The 26,210-nt window shown below is 43.0% G+C and overlaps 1 protein-coding gene across 1 annotated transcript in view; it reads left to right on the top strand.

The window, feature by feature from the left end:
* Positions 1-792: 792 nt before the first annotated feature.
* The window catches only part of AGXT2 (alanine--glyoxylate aminotransferase 2), a 45,558-nt gene continuing 20,140 nt past the window's right edge, over positions 793-26,210 (top strand). Inside the window, exons 1-4 of the mRNA XM_044276416.1 lie at positions 793-938; positions 24,465-24,535; positions 25,185-25,369; positions 25,738-25,861. Of these exons, the coding sequence (XP_044132351.1) occupies positions 881-938; positions 24,465-24,535; positions 25,185-25,369; positions 25,738-25,861 (438 nt within the window). The 5' untranslated portion in view covers positions 793-880. The remainder of the gene's footprint in view (positions 939-24,464; positions 24,536-25,184; positions 25,370-25,737; positions 25,862-26,210) is intronic.

The raw sequence follows: 26,210 nt of genomic DNA, 5'->3' as shown, positions 1-26,210 counted from the left end.
AGCTCTGCCATGCTTGCTGCCGTCTGCTGGTGAACCAGGCATATTACATGAACATAACAGTTACATGGAAATAGATATGCACATTATGCAAGACCTGGAAATAAATACATAAGATGACAGTAGGTTAACCATAGGAGACAGTAGTAAGGTGCGCAGGTGGTAACAGCACCCTGGGGCATTACATATTCACAGCAGTAAGCAGAGATCTTGAAAATGGGCTAAGGAACATTGTGGTGGCAATAGGAGGGCACTGTAGGTGACTCAGGATAGATAGATAGATAGATAGATAGATAGATAGATAGATAGATAGATAGATAATACAAGATAGATAGATAGATAATACAAGATAGATAGATAGATAGATAGATAGATAGATAGATAGATAGATAGATAGATAGATAGATAGATATGGGATAGATCAATAGATAGATAGATAATACAAGATAGATAGATAGATAGATAGATAGATAGATAGATAGATAGATAGATAGAAGATAGATATATAGATAATACAAGATAGATAGATAGATAATACAAGATAGATAGATAGATAGATAGATAATAGATAGGATATAGATAGATAGATAGATAGATAGATAGATAGATAGATAGATAGATAATTAGATAGATAGATAGATAGATAGATAGATAGATGAGAAAAAATACATATCATATGAACAAATCCTAGACCGAGTGAAGTCTCGGTACGTGGTGTGGAGTGCAAGGTTCAGATTTTGTGGGAGGGATCAGAGGAGGTTCAGATTTTGTGGGAGGGATCAGAGGAGGTGATCGGCTTCTCTTCCTCTGTCTCTTCCCAATCTTGGCAGTGACTCTAAAAGGGACAATCTTCTTTCCTGAAGACACGACAATCACTGCAAATATGAAATCTGTAATGACAGGATACTACAGGCTCTTTACACCGCTCCGCTCCCCTGCAGGTAAGTGATATTATACTATAATCGCTGAAAATGAAAATGCTACTTTTTAAATGCCCATGCAACAATAATTTTTCGTACAGGTATTTTTGCATTGTGTTCGACACTTGGGGTGTCAAGAGAGTGGCAGGGTTCGGGACATCAGCCCCAACAAATGTACCAACATTTACGCCTGGAAACACGAGCAAATGTTGGCAATTAACCACCTCAGGGAAGGAGCTGGGGTAGATTTTACACCTGGCGCACGGGCTGGCAGAGGTGCCCCTAAATTATGGTGAGGTGTCCTACACCAGCGCAAAGGAGGGGGAAAAAACATTGGCGTAAAAAACTGGTCTTTGTAAATGAGCCCTAATCATTTCTGGAGTTCTGTGAACTGTGTATGTGAAGATAGATAGATAGATAGATAGATAGATAGATAGATATGAAATAGATAGATAGATATGAAATAGATAGATAGATAGATAGATATGAGATAGATAGATAGATAGATAGATAGATAGATAGATAGATAGATAGATAGATAGATAGATAGAAGATATTAGATAGATGGATAGATAGGAGATAGATAGGAGATAGATAGATGGATAGATACACAATATATTACTGCGTGCCATAGACTGAGAGGAGCCTGATATACCATGGACCCCTATACCCCCACCCTGGACCTGTCCCCACCCCCAACCCTACCCAATTATTTACCACTTGCTTTGGCAATGCCAAAAATGTATTTAGTCCTGCCAATAAAGCTGATTTGATTTGATAGGAGATAGATAGATAGATAGATAGATAGATAGATAGATAGATAGATAGATAGATAGATAGATAGATAGATATGAAATAGATAGATATGAGATAGATAGATGGATAGATAGATAGATAGATAGATAGATAGATAGATAGATAGATAGGAGATATTAGATAGATGATAGATAGGAGATAGATAGGAGATAGATAGATAGATAGATAGATAGATAGATAGATAGGAGATAGATAGATAGATAGATAGATAGATAGGAGATATTAGATAGATGATAGATAGGAGATAGATAGATAGATAGATAGATAGATAGATAGATAGATAACTGTTCAGATGACTAATCAGAGCAATAAATTAAAAATCTAAGTGGGACCAAAAATGCATCCGCTAAGCAGGGAACACAGTATTACCGCATACGTTCAGAACAGCGCTCCGCGTGTTACATGTATGTTGTAGACAAAAAAAAGGAGTAAGTACGAGGAGCAAGAATACCAAGTATTGTGGAAATGTCCATAAACACCTAAAACCACCAAACTGTAACAAAGAAATCAACGAATCTGCCAAACAGCTAGATCTCTGGTGTAACGTAGAACTGGCTCAGTTGCCCATAGCAACCAATCAGATTCCACCTTTTATATTTCACAGCCCCTTTGGAAAATGAAAGGTGGAATCTGATTGGTTGCTATGGGCAACTGAGCCAGTTTTCCTTTTCAACAGTTTTGATAAATCTCCTCCTCTGTCTCCTAATAGGAAGATGTAAATGTGTCCCGACCCGAATGTGTGCCACCTCTGGGACTCGCTCCTATCTGCAGAACGGGGTCCCCAAACCAAAGGACAGCGCACCACACAAGTCCTGCCAGCCTCCATTCACAGCTAAGGGAGCTCGAAAATAGCAAAGTGGCAGCTCGGCTATTTCCTGCATAGAAGTGAAGGGAGCGGTGGCCGTGCCGGTACTTTGTGCTCTCCATTCGCCGGTGTTTTTGGGCGCGTCAGTGATGAATGGAGAGCACGACGTGCATGCGCAGTGCCCTCTTGGCCACTTTGTGGGCACCTATCTGGTGACATATCCTAGGGATCCTATCCTGTGCTGTCAGAGATGGAGATGCCCCTTTAATCTCCTCAGCCGAAAACCTGTCTCCTATTTGGAAATAGAGGGGGTCATTTACTAAGATCAGCTTTTTCCACCAGTCTTCGATTCTTCCCTACGCTGCCATAAAATTTGCCTAATTTATGATGAGGCATGCGCCTCATCAATGGCAGTCCGCGCGCCTGGCGTAAAAACTACTCGCCAACAGGCGTAAATTTGCCTGACCATAGTATTGTCAGTACGTGGTAAATGTGCAGCTAGCCAGCTACCAGCAGACTCCACATATTACTGATTAACAAGCACAGGGTCTGCGGACTGACAGTCCTCACTATAAAATACCAGGAAACACATACCATGCAGATGTAGCAGAGCTGGCCTCGTAACTTAACCCTTTGTGGCTACAGAACGCATGGTTAGAACTGTCAGTTAAAGGGAGTCTGTCACCACAATTTCACATTAAACACCGCTTACATAGCGCTGTAGCATAACTATACATGAGTCAAATGGTACCTTTGTTGTGTTGTTCTGAAGTTCACCAGAGGCAAAATCGCTGTTTTATTCATATGTAAATGAGGGCTCGCAAGTACTCAGGGGCGGCGTTTGGGCTCTAAGGGCTCAGGGGCGGCGTTTGTGCTGTAAGCGCCCAGGGCGGCGTTTGGGCTGTAAGCGCTCAGGGGCGGCGTTTGGGCTGTAAGCGCTCAGGGGCGGCGTTTGGGCTGTAAGTGCTCAGGGGCGGCGTTTGGGCTGTAAGCGCTCAGGGGCGGCGTTTGTGCTGTAAGCGCCCAGGGCGGCGCTTGGGCTGTAAGTGCTCAGGGGCGGCGTTTGGGCTGTAAGGTCGGGGCGCGTGGGGGACGCTATGCACACCCTCAGTTGGTGCTTGCCGCCAAGCCCATCATCAGTGTACTGGCAGCTTGGGCGGAACGTGGCATGGGGCGATGCGTGCCCCAGTATGCGTGCGCACGGGGCCGCGTGCGTTATAGGTCATCGCGCCAGTACACTGGGATGACGCAAAGGGGCTACAGGGCGGACCACGCAAGGGGTACAGGGGGACCGCGGGGCTGTACAGTGTCAGGACCCGCGGGGCTTACAGAGGCGGCCAGGCATGAGGCTGGGAGGGGTTATCTGTAAGAGGCAAGCGGTTGGGCACTTACAGCCCGACGACGCCCTGGGCACGTTACAGCGAAGCCGTGGGCAAGTACAGCCCGAACGGCCCCGGACATAGTAAGCGGTGTATAATGTCAAATTGTGGTGACAGACTCCTTTTAAGATAATATAAGTAGAATAATCTACAGCCGGGGGAGGGGATAGCTATAAGATGCACAGAGGAAGCAGTGGCCCTGGTATCGAAGGGAACCCAAACTGTCTTTGTTGCCCAGTATTGACAGGTGAAAGAAAAAAAGAGGATAGAAAGATATTATTTATTATTAAAGCGCCATTCATTCCATGGCGCTGTACATATGATAAGCGGCGCACATACATAATACAGACAATTGCACTAAGCATGAACAAGACGAGGAGAGAGAGAGGGGGCCTTGCCCGTGAGGGCTTACAATCTACATGCTATGGGAGAAGGACACAGAAGGAGAGGGTGAAGCTGGTCATGGCGGTATAGAGGCAGCAGGGTCACGGGTTGTAGGCTTGTCTGAAGAGGTGGGTTTTCAGGTTAGTGGAAGATAGATAGATAGATAGATAGATAAAGATAGCACGTTGAGTTAATTTTTTTTATTTATTCTTGGGATTGGTGAATCGCCTTTTCAGCCGCAGGCACTCCGGATTAATATCATTACTGCTGTGCTGCCCACTACATTTTTTTTCTTTCGCTAGAGATAGATAATAGATAGATAGATAGATAGATAGATAGATAGATAGAAAATTATACATGGTTTTCAAAAGGTTTAATAAATAAAAATCTGAAAAGTGTGACATGCATTTGTATTCAACCCCCTGAGTCAGTACTTTGTAGGACCACCTATAGCTGCAATTACAGCTGCAAGTATTTTGGGGGATGTCTCTACCAGCTCTCACCTGCTGGAAGGTAAACCTCCGCCCCAGTCTCAAGTCTTTTGGCGCCTCTACCAGGTTTTTCTCCAGGATTGCCCTGTATTTAGCTTCATCCATCTTCCCATCAGCTCTGACCAGCTTTCCTGTCCCTGCTGAAGAAAAACATCCCCGTAGCATATAGCTGCAGCGGCCAGATTTGTGGAGTACAGGATTAATAGTTGTCCTGTGGACAGATTCTCCCACCTGAGCTGTGGATCTCTGAAGCTCCTCCAGAGTGACCATGGGCCTCTGCAGCTTCTCTAATTAGTCCTCTCCTTCCCTGGGCTGTCAGTTTAGGTGGACGGCCATGTCTTGGTAGGTTTGCAGTTATGCCATACTCCTTTCATTTTGGATGATGGATTGAACAGGACTGCATGAGATGTTTAGAGATTGGAATATTTTTGTTTATAACCTAACCCTGCTTTACACTTCTCCACAACTTTCTCCCTGACCTGTCTGGTGTGTTCCTTGGTTTTCATGATGCTGTTTGATCACTGATGTTCTGTAACAAACCTCCTCACAGGCCTTAATAGAACAGCTGTATTTATACCGAGAATACATTATGCAGCGACCGGGACCACAGGGGTGCAATGTGTGAGTGTGGTGGGCCGATGAGTGTTGTAGTTGTTACTGAATTCCCTGGGCCAGTGTGCAGTGACGGGAAGGAAGGCACCTGATTTATTTGGGGCACAATCTGATGTTCAGAGATCTCCTGTCAGATGTTGGTTGAGGTGCCCTTGGTTGTATGGTTTTAGGTGCAGGGAAGGCAGGGTCCCTGGTGTTCGTGATGCCAGCACACTTGGGTGCAAATTTGACCTTAGTTGTCAGGCTGTGTCTAGATGCAGGAAGCTTCTCCCGGTCACTGGGTGCTGTGGAGTCCATAAGCTGAGACTGCTGCTATCTCCACTAGACTCGCTCTATAGCCACAGTTATTCTGGCCTGTGCTAGGTAGCTTCTGATATCTTCTCCTCCAAACCCAGAGCCAAGCGGGCTAAAGTGGTCGCTACATGGTGGACATGTCTGACTCTCCTCATAACTTAGACTACAACTCATCTCCTTAGTATTAACTTCCTGTGGCTAGCCTGTCCCTTTTATATGGATACACCAGCACCATCTAGTGGTGACTAAGGTGTAGTGTTGGTTACCAGCCTGTTATTAGGAATTTGCAGCTACATAAATATAAGGCATACAAAGACATGCTGAAAGATACAGGGCCCCACTACTGATACAGAGATAACACACAGGTGGACTCTATTTACTAATTAGGTGACTTCTGAAGGTGGTTGGTCACGTTGGATTTTATTTAGGGCTATCACAGTGCAGGGGGTTGAATACAAATGCACGTCACACTTTTCAGATTTGTATTTATTAAACATTTTGAAAACCATCTATCATTTTCTTTTCCCTTCACACATACTTGATACTTTGTGTTAGTCTATCTCACATAAAATACATTTAAGTTTGTGGGTGCAAAGTGAAAAAATGTGGAAATGGTCAAGGGGTATGAATACTTTCTCAAGGCACTTTAACATGATATTACGGGCCTCAGTAGTTGTCACACATTGCCTTGATGGTAGCTTCACAGCAGGGCCTTCTCCATAGTAACCAGAAGCCGAGCGACTTTCTAGGAATGTAGGTCATAGTTTTACAATTCACATTTGCAGCCCTCCCCTCCCCGAAAAAAAGACTGATATTTCCGAGTCATTTTTTCCTTACTTATCATGAACCTAAACTGAGTGTATATCCTGAAGGTACAGACAGCTTCCGAGCTTCAGCACACGTAAACTATGCGTTATTAAGTATCAGGAAGCGAACAAAAAAAACAAACCCCCATGGTCAGCGCTTTGTCTAGAATACCGAAAACCTCCAGAACCAGTTGTAGAGAAAACTATGTTTAAAGCTGTGGTTTTAGTTGCAGAATTTACGTTAAAGGGGTTGTGCAGGATTAGAAAATCATATAGGTAAAGGTAGGTGTACGACCTATTCACAGCAGTAAGCAGAGATCTTGAAAATGGGTTAAGGCACATTGTGGTGGCAATAGGAGGGCACTGTAGGTGACTTAGGATAGATAGATAGATAGATAGAGGGCCCACCCTTTCTTCCCCTGGGTACACACTGGTGTTGGGGTTCCCTTGATTGTGTATAGTTAGCAGGGTGCCAGGCAGGAGGGCAGATGCAGAGGCCGAGGGGTGGTGGGGTCAATAACACGGCCTGCAGGTTGCAATAAGGAAAGTCTTTCTTTACTAAACAGAAGATGGGAGTAATAGTACATACAGATGGGAGTAATAGTACATACATAAGTAAAAGGTACAGTTTAGTCTTCTCCCAATAGCAGCTTATAGGCAACAACAATAATGGTAGTTGTAGTTTTCACTGTCTCTCTCTATGGACACTTTGCAGTCACTCCAAAATAACCACAGTAGCGTAGTTAGGTTCTTGTTAACCCTTTCTGCAGTTCCCCGGCTGAGATTTACTCACAGATTTAACCACTTCACATCCGCCCATAGGATATAAACGTGGGTGGATGTTTAACTCTGAATCGACGTTCTGGAACGTCTATTTTAGAGATGGCAGCTGCACGCTAATCGTGCAGCTGCAGAGCGGGAAGCCTGCTGTCAGTGACAGCAGTGCAACCCAGAGAGAAGGCAGGGACAGTTCCCAGGTGTCCCTGCCTTCTAGATTGCTGTATACACAGCGCTCCACAAGGGCTGTGTATACAGATCCCGGGCCGGGAGAGTGCAGGAGCTGTTGGGTCTTCCATAGACCTTGATCAGCTCTGCACTGAGGCTGTACAGTGTTGTATTCTGATGTACAGCCTCTCTGGGGGGTGAATTTTCCCTGTAACTGGGGCTACTGTGTCAGCCCCAGTTACAGGAGAAATCAATAGTGGAAAAAAAAAAAAGAAGTGAAGTTAAATGTCCCCTAGAGGTAAGACCTTATGGGGGATGCAAAGTGTAAAATAATAAAATAATAAAAATAAGTGTTGAAAAAAGAAAAAAAGGTTTCACATGTAAAAAAAAAAAAATTCCCCAATTAAGTAATAAAAAAAATAATAATGTAAAAATAGAAAAATAAAATAAAAATAGACATATTTGGTATTGCCGCATCTGTAATGACTGGCTCTATAAATATATCACATGATCCACCCCGTCCGATAAACACCATAAAAAAATAAAATAAAAACAAGCAATTTTTGTCACCTTACATCACAAAAAGTGCAACTCCAAGTGATCAAAAAGGTGTATGTCCCATAAAAAATTAGCCTCTACATAAGAAAATCGCTCAAAAAATATATATATATAGCTCTCAGAACATGGAGACATTAAAACATAATTTTTTTGTTTCAAAAATGCTATTATTGTGTTAAAGGGAAATAAATTTAAAAAAGTATACATATTAGGTATCGCCGCAACTCCGTAATAACCAGCTCTATAAAAATATCACGTGACCTAACCCCTCAGGTGAACACCGTAAAAAATAAAAATAAAAACTGTGCCAAAAGAAGCAATTTTTTGTCACCTTACATCACAAAAATTGCAACACCAAGCAATCTAAAAAGGCATATGCCACCCAAAATAGTACCAATCAAACTGTCACCTCATCCTGCAAAAAATGAGACCCTAAATAAGACAATCGGTCATAAAATAAAAAAAAACTATGACTATGAGACAATGGAGACACTAAAATATGTTTTTTTTTTTGCTTCAAAACTGCTATTATTGTGTTAAAGTGAAATAAATGTGCTTTAGCCCACTTCAAGCGGCACTTTTTGTGCTGTGGGCGGAGAAAAGGCTTCCTCTGCATCACTCTCGCATACAGCATCTCCTTGTGTAAAGTGCGCTGAATGGTTGAGCGATGCACAGTGACTCCATCTGCAGTAAGATGATGTTGTAGGTCTTCGGTGCTGGTCTGTGGGTTGACTCTGACTGTTCTCACCATTCGTCGCTTCTGTCTATCCGAGATTTTTCTTGGTCGGCCACTTCGAGCCTTAACTTGAACTGAGCCTGTGGTCTTCCATTTCCTCAATATGTTCCCAACTGTGGAAACAGCTGAAATCTCTGAGACAGCTTTCTGTATCCTTCCCCTAAACCATGATGGTGAACAATCTTTGTCCTCAGGTCATTTGGGAGTTGTTTTGAGACCCCCATGTTGCTACTCTTCAGAGAAAATTAAATGAGGAGGGAAACTTACAATTGACCCCCTTAAATACTCTTTCCCATAATTGGATTCACCTGTGTATGTAGGTCAGGGGTCACTGAGCTTACCAAGCCAATTTGAGTTCCAATAATTAGTTCTAAAGGTTTTGGAATCAATAAAATGACAACAACAGCGACCACATGTATGCACCTGCCTAATTGTGTTTAAACAATTATAGCACTTTCTGTAAATCCAAGAAACTTCATTTCACTTCTCACATATCACTGTGTGTGTCTCCTATATGATAGATTTACCTGACATTTTTTTTCGTTACAACCAACGATTTATACAGGAAAATCATGACGATTAACAAGGTTGCCCAAACTTTCGCATCCCACTGTATTTGATATCATTACGTCCGTAACAACCTGCTCTATAAAAATAGCACATGATCCACCCTGTCAGATGAATGTTGTAAAAAATAAAAACTGTGCCAAAACAGCCATTTTTGGGTTACCTTGCCTCACAAAAAACGTAATATAGAGCAATTAAAAATCATATGAACCCAAAAATAGTAGCAATAAAACTGGCTACTTATCCCCTAGTTTCCTAAATGGGGTCACTTTTTGGGCATTTCTACTGTAAGGGTACATCAAGGGGGCTTCAAATGGGACATGGCATCTAAAAACCAGTTCAGCAAAATCTGCCTTCCAAAAACCATACTGTGCTCCTTTTCTTCTGCGCCCTGTCATGTGCCCTTACATCAGTTTACGACCACATGTGGGGTGTTTCTGTAAGGCCTCCTGCACACGACCATAGGTGTTCCGTTGCCGTATTGCGGACCACATACCGTATTTTTCGCCGTATAAGACGCACTTTTTCTTCCCCCAAAATGGGGGGAAAATGCCCCTGCGTCTTATACGGCGAATGCAGTCAGTTTTACATCGCTGGCAGCGATGTAAAGCGAGCGGGGACTCTGGGAGGAGGAGCTGGGGCCGGCAATAGCGGCGGGGCGGTGCAGTCACTGTACTAAAGGCCCGCCCCGCCGCTCCGGTGTACTAATAAAATATGTCATATTCAATTAATGGTTATTAAATATGCCCCTTTATGCCTAATAGTACCTTAAATCCTAAGCGCATCCGTACAATGCAGGCCGGGCGGGCGGCAGCGTAACTCCCTGATGTCACGTGCCTGCGCCGCCTACTTTATGAATGAAGCAGGCGGCGCAGGCAAGTGACGTCAGTGAGTGACGCGCCGGCTGCCCGGCCTGCCGGCATTGTACTGAAGCGCTTAGGATTTAAGGTACTATTAGGAATAAAGATGCATATTTAATAACCATTAATTAAATCAGACATATTATATTAGTATACTGGAGCGGCGGGGGATCTGTGGATGGCACAGTTATGGGCTGGGAGGGTCTGTGGATGACACATGTATAACAGTGCCATCCACAGATCCCCCCCCCCTGTAACAGTGCCAGCCACAGATCCCCCCCATAACAGTGTCTGTCATCCACAGTTGCCCCCATAACAGTGTCTGTCATCCACAGTTGCCCCCATAACAGTGTCCGTCATCCACAGTTGCCCCCATAACAGTGTCCGTCATCCACAGTTGCCCCCATAACAGTGTCCGTCATCCACAGATCCCCCCATAACAGTGTCCGTCATCCACAGATCCCCCCATAACAGTGTCCGTCATCCACAGATCCCCCCCATAACAGTGTCCGTCATCCACAGATCCCCAGTAATAATGCCATCCACAGACCACCTAGTTCCAAACCCACAGCACACCTTTTGGTTAAAAATATTTTTTTTCTTATTTTCCTCCCCAAAAACCTAGGTGCGTCTTATACGCCGGTGCGTCTTATACGGCAAAAAATACGGTATGTGGATCCGCAATACATGGGCACCATTCCGTGTGCATTCCGCATCACAGATGCTGACCCATTGACTTGTATGGGTCCGCAAATCTGGAGATGTGGAACGGTGGAGAACGGAAGCAGTGAACGGAATCCTACAGAAGCACTACGGAGTGCTTCCGTGGCTTCCGTTCCGTGCCTCCACACCGCAAAAAGTTAGAACGTGCTCTATCTTTTTGCGGAACGGACGGATCGTGGACCCCATTCAAGTGAATAAGGTCGCGATCCGCATGCGTCTGGCCCACGGTTGGTGCCCGTGCACGTTCGTGTGCAGGAGGCCTAAACCACAAAAAAGTGAAATTTAGAAATGTCATCTCCATTTTCATTTAATTCTTGTGGAACACAAAGGGTTAACAAAGTTTGTAAAATCAGTTTTGAGTAACTTGAGGGGTGTAGTTTCTACAATGGGGTCATTTAAGGGGTGTTTCCACTATGTAAACCCCACAAAGTGACATCAGACCTGAACTGGTCCTTAAAAAGTGGGTTTTGGAAATTTTCTTAAAAATTTTAAGAATTGCTTCTAAAATTCTAAGCCTTCTAACGTCCTAAAAAAATAAAATGACATTTTCAAAATGATGCCAACGTAAAGTAGACATATGGGGAATGTTAAGTAATAAATATTTTATGAGGTATCACTTTCTGTTTTAAAAGCAGAAAAATAAACATTTTGAAAATTGCTAATTTTTCAAAATCTTTGGTAAATTTGGGATTATTTTATAAATAAAGGTGGAATATATCGACTCAAATTTACCACTGTCATGAAGTACAATGTGTCACGAGAAAACAATCTCAGAATGGCTTGGATAAGTAAAAGCGTTCCAAAGTTAACACCACATAAAGTGACATGTCAGGTTTGCAAAATTAGGCTCTGTGAGGAAGGGGATAAATGGCCCGGATGTGAAGTGGTTAAGATAAGGCTGGCCAAAGATGTCTCAGAGTATGGTGGGTGCAGGAGGCAATAATCCTTTCCACAGCAGCAAAGTCTTTATGCCATAAACGTGCGTTACCTTGCTGTCTGAAGCTTGCATGGCCTGTCAGGTCCTGGACCTTCTTATCTCCTCCCATCGTTTCTCTTTGCTTCTTTGGCAAGTGTGGTCTCAGAGATTAGGGTTCTCTGATCTTGGGCCTGGTCTGAAGGAGCTCTCACAAACGTGTCCTTCCTGTATCTTTTCTCAGACTAGACTTCTTAACCTAACCTGGGGGAGGATCTAGACCATCTCTCCAGTAAACTAAACAGTCTGACAATTTGTTAACTGTTTGGTTGCCTATACATTGTGTGGCAGGCGCAGCACTATGAAGTGCCTTTTGCGCTGTGGTATTAGAAGAATTTTGATATTCAGACTTTTTAGTCTAACCAGACTGTAATTCTTCTAGCGTCGTTCTATGGAAACTGTAGGTTTAAACCAAATGCTTGAAATAACTTCTTTATTAACTTCAACTTTTCTTCATATATAACACTGCCGCCTCCGCAGCGAATAGTCCATGTACAAAACACGTGTTGAATAAAGTATCACAAAATGGCGGTATGCATAAGATGGTGGTTCAACTGTTCAATCTTGTCATTCAACATAAAATGGTGGATATATTTCTCTCTTCAGTATCTGTACTCTCACTTTAAGTTATTTAAGCCCTTTATGATCTCTCTGAGAGGTATATCTGAGGTTAACCAATAGTTCTACTTGATTAACTTGGTTTGCAGTTTGCTCTATACAATTGCTTATGATCTGGAATGACTAGTTCGCAGTTTGTATGCAATTTGTATGGTTGTAATTTGCATGGAATTTGGTGGAACTGTAAGTAAACACGTAATTGGTTCAGTATACAGTTCTAATCACTACATTAACAATAGGAACATTATCATAATTGTTCTAAATACCTATTTTGGCCTCTTGCTTCCATAAAACACAGCTCTTAGTGGAGTGAACATCTGTTCAGCTCCTCTCCTCTGGTGTAATGATTCCAGCTAGGGGAATTTCCGACACAGGCTGAGTGTAAGATTGGCTGTGATTGGCCAAGACTTCTGCTCAGTGTGAGGCTGGCTGTGATTGGTCAAGACTCCTGCTCAGTAACAACAGCTTAAAGAGGACCTTTCACTACTCTACAAACTAAAAACTAACTATACCTGTGGGCAGAGCGGCGCCCAGGGGTCCCCCTGCACTTACTAGTAAGTCTGGGCGCCGCTCCGTTCGCCCGGTATAGGCTCCGGTGTCTGCGCTCCCTCTGACTGATTTCTTGTAGGAGGCGTGTCCCTTGCTGCACTGCTGGCCAATCGCAGCGCACAGCTCATAGCCAGGCTATGAGCTGTGCGCTGCGATTGGCCAGCAGTGCAGCAAGGGACACGCCTCCTACAAGAAATCAGTCAGAGGGAGCGCAGACACCGGAGCCTATACCGGGCGAACGGAGCGGCGCCCAGACTTACTAGTAAGTGCAGGGGGACCCCTGGGCGCCGCTCTGCCCACAGGTATAGTTAGTTTTTAGTTTGTAGAGTAGTGAAAGGTCCTCTTTAACTCTATGCTTTCTGTTGTTTCTGCTGTGTCATTGAGCTTACCTCACATTTATATAATGAATCTTAAAGGCATATTATCTTTTCTGCTTCTGTGAATACAATATATAACTGTTATATGACATTCAAAAACATGAAGTCACAGTAAATAACTCTGCTTTTGTCTTTAACGTATAAACATAGGAACGATATTAAGGTTATTGGCAGGTCTAGCTGTATAAACATATAAGTTATATTAGCAACCTAGGACAGGTCTTAGCTGGCCAGCTACACTCCCACCAAAATTACCTATAATTCTTTGTTCTTAGTGGTAGGACTTAAACATGAATTTAGGGAATTTGCCATCAGGTTCTCAACTCTCAAGTGTCTTTTATCACTCTCAAGTTTTGCAAGTCTCTTATCCAACTCTCCTATCTTGGCTTGAAATTTTCAGGTATGGGCTCATCCCATCCCATTTTCTGTCTGCATAATTATTGTAGTATTTCTCTTGCTCTGAGGATTACTGGGGCCAAGAATACCAATGAATCATATATATAAGCCACTGTGGAAAGAATGGTACGTCTGCAGCTGTGGATGATTGAACTGCTGCTATTCAATTGCTCACTGTTTTTAGGCTGCCCAGAGCGTTTTTCATTTACTTTTTTCTGGGGTGATCGGCGGCCATTTTGTGTCTTGTGGTGCGCCAGCACAAGCTGCCACCAAGTACATTTAACCCTCAATAGTGTGGTTATTTTTTGGCTATATCCTACATCAGGGTGAAGCTGTCACACCAAGTGCATTTAACCATCAATAGTGTGGTTATTTTTTGGCCATATACTACATCAGGGGCAAGCTGTCACCAAGTGCATTTAACCCTCAATAGTGTGGTTGTTTTTTGGCTATATCCTACATCAGGGTGAAGCTGTCACACCAAGTGCATTTAACCATCAATAGTGTGGTTATTTTTTGGCCATATACTACATCAGGGTCAAGCTGTCACCAAGTGCATTTAACCCTCAATAGTGTGGTTGTTTTTTGGCTATATCCTACATCAGGGTGAAGCTGTCACACCAAGTGCATTTAACCATCAATAGTGTGGTTATTTTTTGGCCATATACTAGATCAGGGGCAAGCTGAGCCTGTCACCAAGTGCATTTAACCATCAATAGTGTGGTTATTTTTTGGCCATATCCCAGTCTAATTCTGACTGTAAACGTATACCTGTCACCCAGTGCCTAAATAATAGGCCTCAAATTTATAGTCAGCTAAATCTGTGGTTATTGCTGTGGCTGGGCAAGTTATTTAGTGTCCGTCAAAGCACAGTTTTTGTTCTGGGTTGAAATACAATTCCCAATTTAGCAATTCTCTAAATTAGTGGTTTCTGCTGTATCAGGCCTACTTTAAATACATCCCTTAAAGGGTATATCAGAATCAAGGTGCTGATAGGGTCATCCTCAATAACTTGACACACACGCTACTGTGCATATCCCAGTCTAATTCTGTCCGTAAACGTATACCTGTCACCCAGCGCCTAAATAATAGGCCTCAAATTTATATTCATCCAAATCTGTCATTATTGCTGTAGCTGGTCAAGTTATTTAGTGTCCGTCAAAGCACAGTTTTTGTTCTGGGTTGAAATACAATTCCCAATTTTGCAATTTCCTAATTTAGTGGTTTCTGCTGTATCAGACCTACTTTAAATCTATCCCTAAAAGGGTATATAAGATTCAAGGTGCACATAGGGTCATTCTCAATAACTTCACACACACGCTACTGTGCATTTCCCAGTCTAATTCTGTCTGTAAACGTATACCTGTCACCCAGCGCCTAAATAATAGGCCTCAAATTTATAGTCAGCTAAATCTGTGGTTATTGCTGTGGCTGGGCAAGTTATTTAGTGTCCGTCAAAGCACAGTTTTTGTTCTGGGTTGAAATACAATTCCCAATTTAGCAATTCTCTAAATTAGTGGTTTCTGCTGTATCAGGCCTACTTTAAATTTATCCACCTTGCACATGCTGGAGAGACTGTGCGAGCAGCAGCAGGCCATAGTGGAGTTTCAGCTGCAGCACGCACGGGTCAGTCGCACTGCGGAACAGCACCACTTCACCACCAATGACTGGGCCAGTGGCGATGACGCCGTTATCAGCGTTACAATACCACTTCTATGTCTCCTTGAGAAAACACTTAGGGCGATGATGGAAGAGGAGGTGGCCCAGGAGGAGGAGGAGGAGGAGGAGGAGGAAGAGGGGTCATTTTTAGCACTTTCAGGCCAATCTCTTCGAAGTGACTCAGAGGGAGGTTTTTTGCAACAGCAGAGGCCAGGTACAAATGTGGCCAGCCAGGGCCCACTACTGGAGGACGAGGATGAGGAGGAGGTGGAGGAGGATGAGGATGATGCATGGTCACAGCGCTGTGGCACCCAACGCAGCTCGGGCCCATCACTGGTGCGTGGCTGGGGGGAAAGGCAGGACGATGACGATACGCCTCCCACAGAGGACAGCTTGTCCTTACCCCTGGGCAGCCTGGCACACATGAGCGACTACATGCTGCAGTGCCTGCGCAACGACAGCAGAGTTGCCCACATTTTAACGTGTGCGGACTACTGGGTTGCCACCCTGCTGGATCCACGGTACAAAGACAATGTGCCCACCTTACTTCCTGCACTGGAGCGTGATAGGAAGATGCGCGAGTACAAGCGCACGTTGGTAGACGCGCTACTGAAAGCATTCCCAAATGTCACAGGGGAACAAGTGGAAGCCCAAGGCCAAGGCAGAGGAGGAGCAAGAGGTCGCCAAGGCAGCTGTGTCACGGCCAGCTCCTCTGAGGGCAGGTCTAGCATGGCAGAGATGTGGAAAAGTTTTGTCAACACGCCACAGCTAACTGCACCACCACCTGATACGCAACGTGTTAGCAGGAGGCAACATTTCACTAACATGGTGGAACAGTACGTGTGCACACCCCTCCACGTACTGACTGATGGTTCGGCCCCATTCAACTTCTGGGTCTCTAAATTGTCCACGTGGCCAGAGCTAGCCTTCTATGCCTTGGAGGTGCTGGCCTGCCCGGCGGCCAGCGTTTTGTCTGAACGTGTATTCAGCACGGCGGGGGCGTCATTACAGACAAACGCAGCCGCCTGTCTACAGCCAATGTGGACAAGCTGACGTTCATAAAAATGAACCAGGCATGGATCCCACAGGACCTGTCCATCCCTTGTGCAGATTAGACATTAACTACCTCCCCTTAGCCATATATTATTGTACTCCAGGGCACTTCCTCATTCAATCCTATTTTTATTTTCATTTTACCATTACAGTCATGTGAAAAAATTAGGACACCCTTTGAAAGCATGTGGTTTTTTGTAACATTTTTAATAAAAGGTTATTTCATCTCCGTTTCAACAATACAGAGAGATTAAAGTAATCCGACTAAACAAAGAAAACTGAAGAAAAGTCTTTTCAAGATCTTCTGTAAATGTCATTCTACAAAAATGCCTATTCTAACTGAGGAAAAAGATAGGACACCCTTGCCCCTAATAGCGAGTGTTACCTCCTTTGGCTGAAATAACTGCAGTGAGACGGTTCTTGTAGCCATCTACCAGTCTTCGACATCGGTCTGAGGAAATTTTACCCCACTCCTCAATGCAGAACTTTTTCAGCTGTGAGATGTTTGAGGGGTTTCTTGCACGTACAGCCCTTTTCAAGTCACCCCACAGCATCTCAATGGGATTCAAATCTGGACTTTGACTTGGCCATTCCAGGACTCTCCATTTCTTCTTTTTCAGCCAATCTTTGGTTGATTTACTAGTATGTTTTGGGTCATTGTCATGTTGCATGGTCCAGTTCCGCCTCAGCTTTAATTTTCTAACTGATGGTCTCACATGTTCTTCAAGCACCTTCTGATACACAGTAGAATTCATCGTGGATTCTATGATGGTGAGCTGACCAGGTCCTGCTGCAGCAAAGCAGCCCCAAACCATGACACTTCCACCTCCATGCTTCACAGTTGGTATGAGGTTCTTTTCTTGGAATGCTGTGTTTGGTTTACGCCAAACATGTCCTCTGCTGTTGTGTCCAAATAATTAAATTTTGGACTCATCTGTCCAAAGAACATTATTCCAGAAGTCCTGGTCTTTGTCAACTTTATCTTTGGCAAATGTCAGTCTGGCCTCGATGTTTCTCTTGGAAAGCAAAGGTTTCCTCCTTGCACACCTCCCATGCAAGTTAAACTTGTACAGTCTCTTTCTGATTGTAGAGGCATGTACTTCTACATCAACAGTAGCCAGAGCCTGCTGTAGTTCTCGAGATGACACTTTAGGGTTTTTGGAGACCTCTTTTAGCATCTTGCGGTCTGCTCTTGGGGTGAACTTGCTGGGGCGACCAGTCCTGGGCATGTTGGCAGTTGTGCCTGGGTGCTGGGCCTAAATATCTGACAATGGACTGTTCCAGTGTTGGGTGACGTGAAGCCTGATTCTCTGCTATGACATGCAGACTGATTCTCTGCTGACATGAAGCCAGATTGTCTGTTACAGGACCTCTCTCCTCTGCCTGGGTCTAAATATCTGACAATGGACTGTTACAGTGGTGGGTGACGTGAAGGCAGATTCTCTGCTGTGGGACCTCTCTCCAATTGATATTGGTTAATTTTTATTTATTTAATTTTCATTTTAATTCATTTCCCTATCCACATTTGTTTGCAGGGGATTTACCTACATGTTGCTGCCTTTTGCAGCCCTCTAGCCCTTTCCTGGGCTGTTTTACAGCCTTTTTAGTGCCGAAAAGTTCGGGTCCCTATTGACTTCAATGGGGTTCGGGTTCGGGACGAAGTTCGGGTCGGGTTCGGATCCCGAACCCGAACATTTCCAGGAAGTTCGGCCGAACTTCTCGAACCCGAACATCCAGGTGTTCGCTCAACTCTAATGGTAAGATGTGTATTTTTGCTGATGACACAAAGATTTGTAACAGGGTTGATGTTCCTGGAGGGATACACCAAATGGAAAAGGATTTAGGAAAACTAGAGGAATGGTTAAAAAATCTGGCAACTAAAATTTAATGTTGAAAAGTGCAAGATAATGCACTTGGGGCGTAAAAACCCAAGAGCAGAATATAAAATCAGTGATACAGTCCTAACCTCAGTAACTGAGGAAAGGGATTTAGGGGTCATTATTTCAGAAGACTTAAAGGTAGGCAGACCATGTCATAGAGCAGAGCAGTAGGAAATGGATTGCAGGATAAAACTGCCAGCAAAGATTAAAGGACTTTAACATGCATAGCTTGGAAGAAAGACGAGAGACAGAGGGGATATGATAGAAACTTTTAAATACATAAAGGGAATCAACAAGGTAAAAGAGGAGAGAATATTTAAAAGAAGAAAAACCGTTACAAGAGGACATAGTTTTAAATTAGAGGGGCAAAGGTTTAAAAGTAATATCAGGAAGTATTACTTTACTGAGAAAGTAGTGGATGCATGGAATAGCCTTCCTGCAGAAGTGGTAGCTGCAAATACAGTGAAGGAGATTAAGCATGCATGGGATAGGCATAAGGCCATCCTTCATATAAGATAGGGCCAGGGGCTATTCATAGTACAACATAGTATATTGGGAAGACTAGATGGGCCAAATGGTTCTTATCTGCCGACACATTCTATGTGTCTATGTTTCTACATTCCATCCCAATCCATACGTTCTGAACTGGTAGATCATAATTGAGATCTACATTCTTCATTGTTGATGCACGTTCAGAGTCACTGATGGATTCCAGTACCTCTCTGTTATTTGAGATGAATTTGTAAAGACGCAGGTTTCCTCTTGCGCATAACTCTTGGCTTTCTTGTACTAGTTTGATTGCAGATTCTGTGGACTCTAGACTCATAAGACCATCATCTACATAAAAGTTTTTGTTCAGAAAATTTGCTGCTGATGGGCAATCCTTTTTATTCTGATTGGCCAGGTACTTCATACCATAATTGTCACAACCTGGAGATGATACTGCTCCAAACAAGTGTACTTTCATTCTGTATTCTGCTGGCTCTGAATCTGTATCTCCGTCCTCCCATCATAGGAACCTCAGGAAGTCTCTATTTTCATTCTTCACATGAAACTGGTGGAACATCTTTTCAATGTCACACATGACCGCTACGGGTTACTTTCTGAATCTATAGAGTACTCCAGGCAGAGTGTTTGTAAGATCTGATCCTTTTAGTAGATGATCTTTTAATGCAACACCATCATACTTTGCTAAGCAATTAAATACTACCTCTAATCTTATCTGGTTTCTTTGAGTGGTAAACACCTAAATGTGGGATGTACCACACTTCTCCTTCTTTAGGTTGGCTATTAACTTTCTCTGCATGTCCTTCTTCGTGGATGCCTTCCATGAATTTCAAATAATTATTCTTGAGTTTGGGATCTCTTCCCATCTTTTTCTTCAAACATTTCAATCTTGCTAGGGCGAGATTTCTGTTATTTGGCAGATGAGGTCGTTCTCTAAAATGTAAGGGCATTTCAAGATGACCTTGTTGATTCTGCTGAATACTTTCTTCTAGAGTGTGTACGAGCCTTATGTCTTTTTGAGATACACTCTTTTCTTTAGAACTTATGTCTGCGAAGTCGGATTCAAGGATCTTGATTACTTTTGCTGTACAGATATTCGATGACACAATCTTGTCACCTGTCATGAGTTTGCGACCTGCTGTTTTCCTCCAACAACACCCCATCCTAGATCAGTTTGAACAGCGTAGGGTTCACCCCTTCCTCCTGTGATTACTTTTCGTGGTACCAAGGCTTCAGGACAATCGTAGCCTATCAACAGTCCAACACCAAACTCCTTCAGCGGGGACATTTCATGAGATATGACAGACAGGTGCTCCCATTTATTGGCTGTTTCACAGGTAGTTATGCGATCTCGATCTAGAGGTATATCGTCTTTTGTATAAGTTGGAGGTAGATCTAATGTGAAGTTTTAATGAAGTCCTCTAACTCTCAGTCCTTTGACCCTTTGACTGTTTACTAATGTGTCTCTCCCCGTCATTGTGGTGAGTTTGAGCTTCACTGGTTCTGTAGTCACTTGCAATTTCTTGCAGATTTCTTGATCAATGAAGGTGACGTCACTCTGGGCATCCAATAGCACATAGGCGTATACCTTCTTGTTCCTCCTTTTAGGATTTTAAATGCACACTGGTACAACCATTGATGTGTCATTGCTTTCTCCTTCCCTCACTCTACAAAAGAATACAGATACTTTATTTTTTTCCTCAGTATCTTTAGGTATTGTGGATTTATCTTTCTTGATGTTCTTCATGTAGTGGTGTAGGATGGCATCCTTTGCAAACCCTGCATGTGTTTTTTTTTTTTACACTCCTTAGTAACATAGCCTTTTCTTAGTCATCCAAAACACAGTTGGTTATCGAGTACATATTTTTTCTTTTCATCTGGAGCACTTGTGTATGGAGTGGTTCTCTCCACAGAACATACACTTGAAGGTAGTCTGAAGATTTGTCGGTTCTGTCTCTCTACTAATCCCATTAGTGACTTTGAACTTGCTCTCGTAGGTGTCTAGACCTTTAGCTGCTGTGTTGGTTACAGAGCTAGTTGCTCTTGCGTGTCTTATCTCTCTTGCAGGCCTTTCTTCTAAGGATTTTAAGATGTAAGATGATGTTACTGGATTACATGCTATTCGTGCTCCCTCATTGACGAACTCAGAGAACTCTTTAAAACTTTGGAAGTTCTTACCTAGAGCTAACTGTTTAGTCACATAGCGATTCCATCTAGAAGCCACTTCTTCAGGTAGCTTAGACAGCATCCTGTGGTTTTCTAGATGATCTTTCAGTAGTACTTCTAGTCCTCGTACATGTGGGATGGTATTGCTGCATGCTTGCAGGAAGTCACCATACTTTTGGAGTCTGAAGTGTTCTTTAGGACCTATTTTAGGCCAGTTATTCAGTTTCTCTCTAAAGGCTCTTTGTACTAAGAAAGGATGACCATATCTTGCATAAAATGTTTCCCAAGCTTGCTTGTAGGCCTCGTCTTTTCTATTGAAGTTACCTTCAAGAACTTCCTTGGCTTCTCCACCAACATATCTCTGAAGGTACAATAACTTGTCAACTGGACTGAAGCAATGCTGCTCAAAGATCATTTCAAAACTTGCCTTCCACTCTATGAACTTCAGTACATCTCTTGAAAATACAGTAGGTTCCGGAACGGGAAGTCTAACTAGGACTGTTCTCTGTGGTCTTGCTGGGACAATGGTTGTAACATTTTCCTGAGCATTGCCGTGGCATCTAGGAATAGAATCATCTGGTTCTATTTTCTCACTTAATTCTGAATTAGGTGAGTCCCTTTCTTCATCTTTTCCGGTAGAGATAGAGGGTAAATCCACACACCTTTTTCCTAACACTGGACTAGGCCTCTCTTTGTCTTTCTGAGCAGGGATGGAAGGATAATGACTTATTTTCTCACTAAGTGCTGGAGATTTCCTTCCATTCTCCTGGGAGTATGTAGGAAAGTAGGAGTCTGCCTCTTCACTTAGTACAGATTTGAACCTATGACCACTCTGATTCATATCCTCTTCGTGTACTCTTAGTCTGGCTTCTATGATCTTAAATTCTAGCTGCCTTTCCAGACTTTATCTGTTGGCACTGTGCTTCCATTTGATGGAGCTGTGCCTCCATTTCAGCTTTCATTTGATAGCGCTGGGCCTCCATTTCAGCTTCCATTTGAAGGCGTTGTGCATCCTTTTGATAGCATTGAGCATCCATTGCAGCTTCCATTTGATAGCGTTGTGCATCTTTTTTAGATTCCATTTCCGCTATCCGTTGGCACTGCGTCTCGATGGCAGCTTCCATCTCAATTTTTGCTCTCTTGACAGCAAGTTGTTCAGCTAATTCCTTTCTTTTGGCTGAAGTACTTGAGGACTCTGATATGTGGATGGCACTTCTGCTAGCGAAGGAAGTCACACTTGAGATTGTGGTTCCACCTAAGGACCTAGCATAGTCTCTAATAAAAAGATCATTCATTCTACATCTTGCTTTAACTTCATCATATTTTTCTGAAGATGATAGTTCTCTCATGAGCTTTACCAAATCTTTAGTGACCGCAGTACATGTGTCCATGTTCCTTATAATATCCTAGGCAGGTTGACATATGCTGCCATAAGCTCTGATTCAGATTCTTCTACCGTCTCTACTATATCACTCAAGTTCCTTTTTATACTTTCTTGTTTTAGCTTTCCATGAATGCCTCTAATGTACAATTTCCACTTATCATACATTCGGGCAAACTTTTTCTCTTTTAATGCTGCTTCTTGCTCCAAATTTTCCAGCATCTTTGGGGTCGATTTTCTGGCATGTGATGAACGTCTTAGTTCATTTGTTTGGACTAGATTTGTTTGAGGCAAGACTAATGCTGCATCAGACTTTTCTAACTCAGACAGGTTCTCTTGCTCTTCCCCCTCTACTCTATCTATTTTTGTATCCTCTAACAGTGGCATGGTAATACTAGGCTCAGACATTTTACTTTAAATGCTATAACAATCAAAAAGAATATTAAGATGCCTTTCACTTTAAATGCAATATTAATATATGTAGAAATAAATGACTTTCACTTTAAATGTAACAGCGATAAATGCAGGCAATAAATGACTTTTACTTTAAATACTTTAGAGTCCATATATTACAAACTGTCCTTTGTTTTACTTTAGAGTCTTTTATTCCTGAACACGAAAATGTCTCTTTAGGTCAAAACCTATGTGCAATGATAAGTAATAAAAGGAAAGCTCTGACCTTATTCTGAAGAGCAGGAACAAATGTCAGTCTAAAAGGAGACGTGTCATTTCTTGATGTGTTGCGATGCTCTGTGCAGACTTGCGATGCTCTGTGCAGACTTGCGATGCTCTGGCTTGCATACACTGCTGCGCTCTTTCTCTGACTATCTTGCCTTTGCTGTTCTGCCACTTTAAGGGTCGGCTGCAGTTTGACTAATGCACACGTTCTATGGCCTCTATGGCCGCTGAGGTGTCTTTGCTTGCTCACTCAGGGAACAGTTGCTGCGCGGCGGTATATGCTGGCGCTCCGCTGCTCTAATGCGCTCTTTACTGTGCAAGTTAAGGAGCGCTATTGCTTACCATCTGAGGGTAATAGTTCCACTGTGGCAGGCGCAGCACTATGAAGTGCCTTTTGCGCTGTGGCATTAGAAGAATTTTGATATCTCTGACTATTTAGTCTAACCAGACTGTCTGTTACTCTGTAATACTTCTAGTGCGGTTCTATGGAAACAGTAGGTTTAAAGAGCACACCAAATGCTTTACATAACTTCTTTATTAACTTCAACTTTTCTTCATATATAACACTGCCGCCTCCACAGCAAATATACAAAACATGTGTTGAATAAAGCATCACAAAATGGCGGTATGCATAAGATGGTGGTTGAACTGTTCAATCTTGTCATTCAACATAAAATGATGGATATATTTCTCTCTTCAGTATCTGTACTCTCACTTTAAGTTATTTAATTACTACATTAACAATAGGAACATTATCATAACTGTTCTAAATACCTATTTTGGCCTCTTGCTTCCATAAAACACAGCTCTTAGTGGAGTGAATGTCTGTTCAGCTCCTCTCCTTTGGTGTATAATGATTCCAGCTAGGGGAATTTCCCACACAGGCTGAGTGTAAGATTGGCTGTGATTGGCCAAGACTCCTGCTCAGTGTGAGGCTGGCTGTGATTGGTCAAGACTCCTGCTCAGTAACAACAGTTTAACTCTATGCTTTCTGTTGTTTATGCTGTGTCATTGAGCCCTCCTCACATTCATATAATGAATCTTAAAGGCATATTATCTTTTCTGCTTCTGTGAACACAATATATAACTGCTTTTGTCTTTAACATATAAACAAAGCAATTGTATTAAGGTTATTGGCGGGTCTAAGTGTATAAACATATAAGCAATATTTGCAACCTAGGACAGGTCTTAGCTGGTCAGCCACACATTGCTGTTAAGTAGACATAGAACACAATACATCACAACATTTAACTCAATACCATTGCATTAAACCTTTGCAGTAGTTCTTCTGGGGTACTGCAGATAGATGATATATTAATAATTATACATAATAGTGTCTTGCAGATATTTATCAAGCAATGAGTTGACAATGCCCCCCTGTGACTTTGTACCCGAAAAGTATGAGGTAAGTGTCTTCTTGTGATTAAGGTCTGTAGTTATTTAGAGGGTCTGGTCTGTCTGTATTTATTTAGAGGGTCTGGTCCAAGGTCTGTACTTATTTAGAGGGTCTGGTCTAAGGTCTGTAGTTATTGAGGAGGTCTGGTCTAAGGTCTGTAGTTATTTAGAGGGTCTGGTATGAGATTTATAGGGGGTCTATTTTGTGGTCTGTAGTCATTTAGATGGTCCGGTCGGGGGGAGGGTTGTATTTATTTAGGGGGTCGAGTCTGGAGTCTGTATTTGCTTAGGGGGTCTGTTTTGGGTTCTCCACTTGTTTAGGGTGTCTAGTGTAGGATCTGTATTATTAAGAGTGTCTGGTCTCGGGTCTGTAGTCCTTTAGAGGGCCCGGGCTAGAGTCTGTGTTAACTTAAGGTACCAGGTCTAAGTTTTGTAAATATTTAGAGTGTCTGATCTGGGGTCTGCATTTATTTAGAGGGTCTGGTCCAGTGTGATTTATGGTCCTGGACTGGAGTCTGTATTAGCTTAGGGGGTCTGTTTTTGGTTCTGCATTTGTTTAGGGTGCTTGGTCTAAGATCTGTATTATTAAGAGGGCCTAGTCTCAGGTCTGTAGTTATTTTAGAGGTCCTTGGCATGAAATTGTGACCTTTGCTCCCCAGTCTCTTCCCTATGACCACGTGGTAGAGGTCCGCAAGAAGAACCTATCGGCAGTACTATTAACATATTACAAGAAGCCCCTCCTGCTGCACCAAGGGCACATGCAGTGGTTATTTGATCATGAAGGACGTCGCTACCTTGACCTCTTCGGAGGAATTGTGACCGTTAGCGTTGGACATTGTCACCCGTATGTATCCTAGAAGTATCATTCATACAAACTTGGGGTTTATAGGGCCACCATTCATAGAGCTGCCAGCTAGTCTTTCAATTCTCCACAGCGCCACCACAGGAAAAAAAGAAGCATTACAAGGTTCTCATTCAAATGAATGGGCTGTCCATTTAGCATATGGATGTGCTGGGTCCTCCAGAGCAGCTGGAAGACCATTCATTGTTCATAATGGACCCTGAGTCACTCCTGTAAAATGGCATCAGCAGAATACACGTTGCTATAAATGCCACCCTGTGTGGCAAAGCCTGGCACTGTAATGGGGGCCCCTCTCTTGTATGTACGCCATTCTGCTATGTTTTACATGTTTGTATGTGCTGTCTATGCAGGAAGGTAACAGAAGCAGCTAAGAAGCAGCTGGATCGTCTCTGGCACACAACAAACATCTACCTCCATTCTCCACTCCACGAATATGCCGAGAAACTGACCAGTCGGCTGCCAGGGAAACTGAAGGTATCATGGTTGAGTGGTCAGCTCTCTGATTTATACATGCAACATACAGTCCAAAAGGTCATATAGCCCCCCACCCATACCCTTCAAGACCCCTGTTTTTTTCCTGGTTCCTGCAAAATCATGCTTGGTTTTGCTAGGTTTTATATAGGAAAAGTAAACTTTCATAATGTATTGTAGATAGAGGGTCTTAGGAATATTAAATTGGGGTCATCCTTATGTTTTGGACAGACAGACAAAACCACGGTGCCAACTAACCGGTTTGACTTTGGACTTGACTCGGGGATGTTATTCTGGCAGGCCTCTGGTTTTCACCCTTTAATCCCTATACAGAGATCTGGACTTTGCTGCA

The sequence above is a fragment of the Bufo gargarizans genome, chromosome 1 (genome assembly GCF_014858855.1).
Source record: "Bufo gargarizans isolate SCDJY-AF-19 chromosome 1, ASM1485885v1, whole genome shotgun sequence".
NCBI classification, from domain to species: Eukaryota; Metazoa; Chordata; class Amphibia; order Anura; family Bufonidae; genus Bufo; species Bufo gargarizans.
The sequence above is the reverse complement of the archived record's forward strand: the minus strand, read 5'-3'. Positions and strand labels throughout refer to the sequence as shown.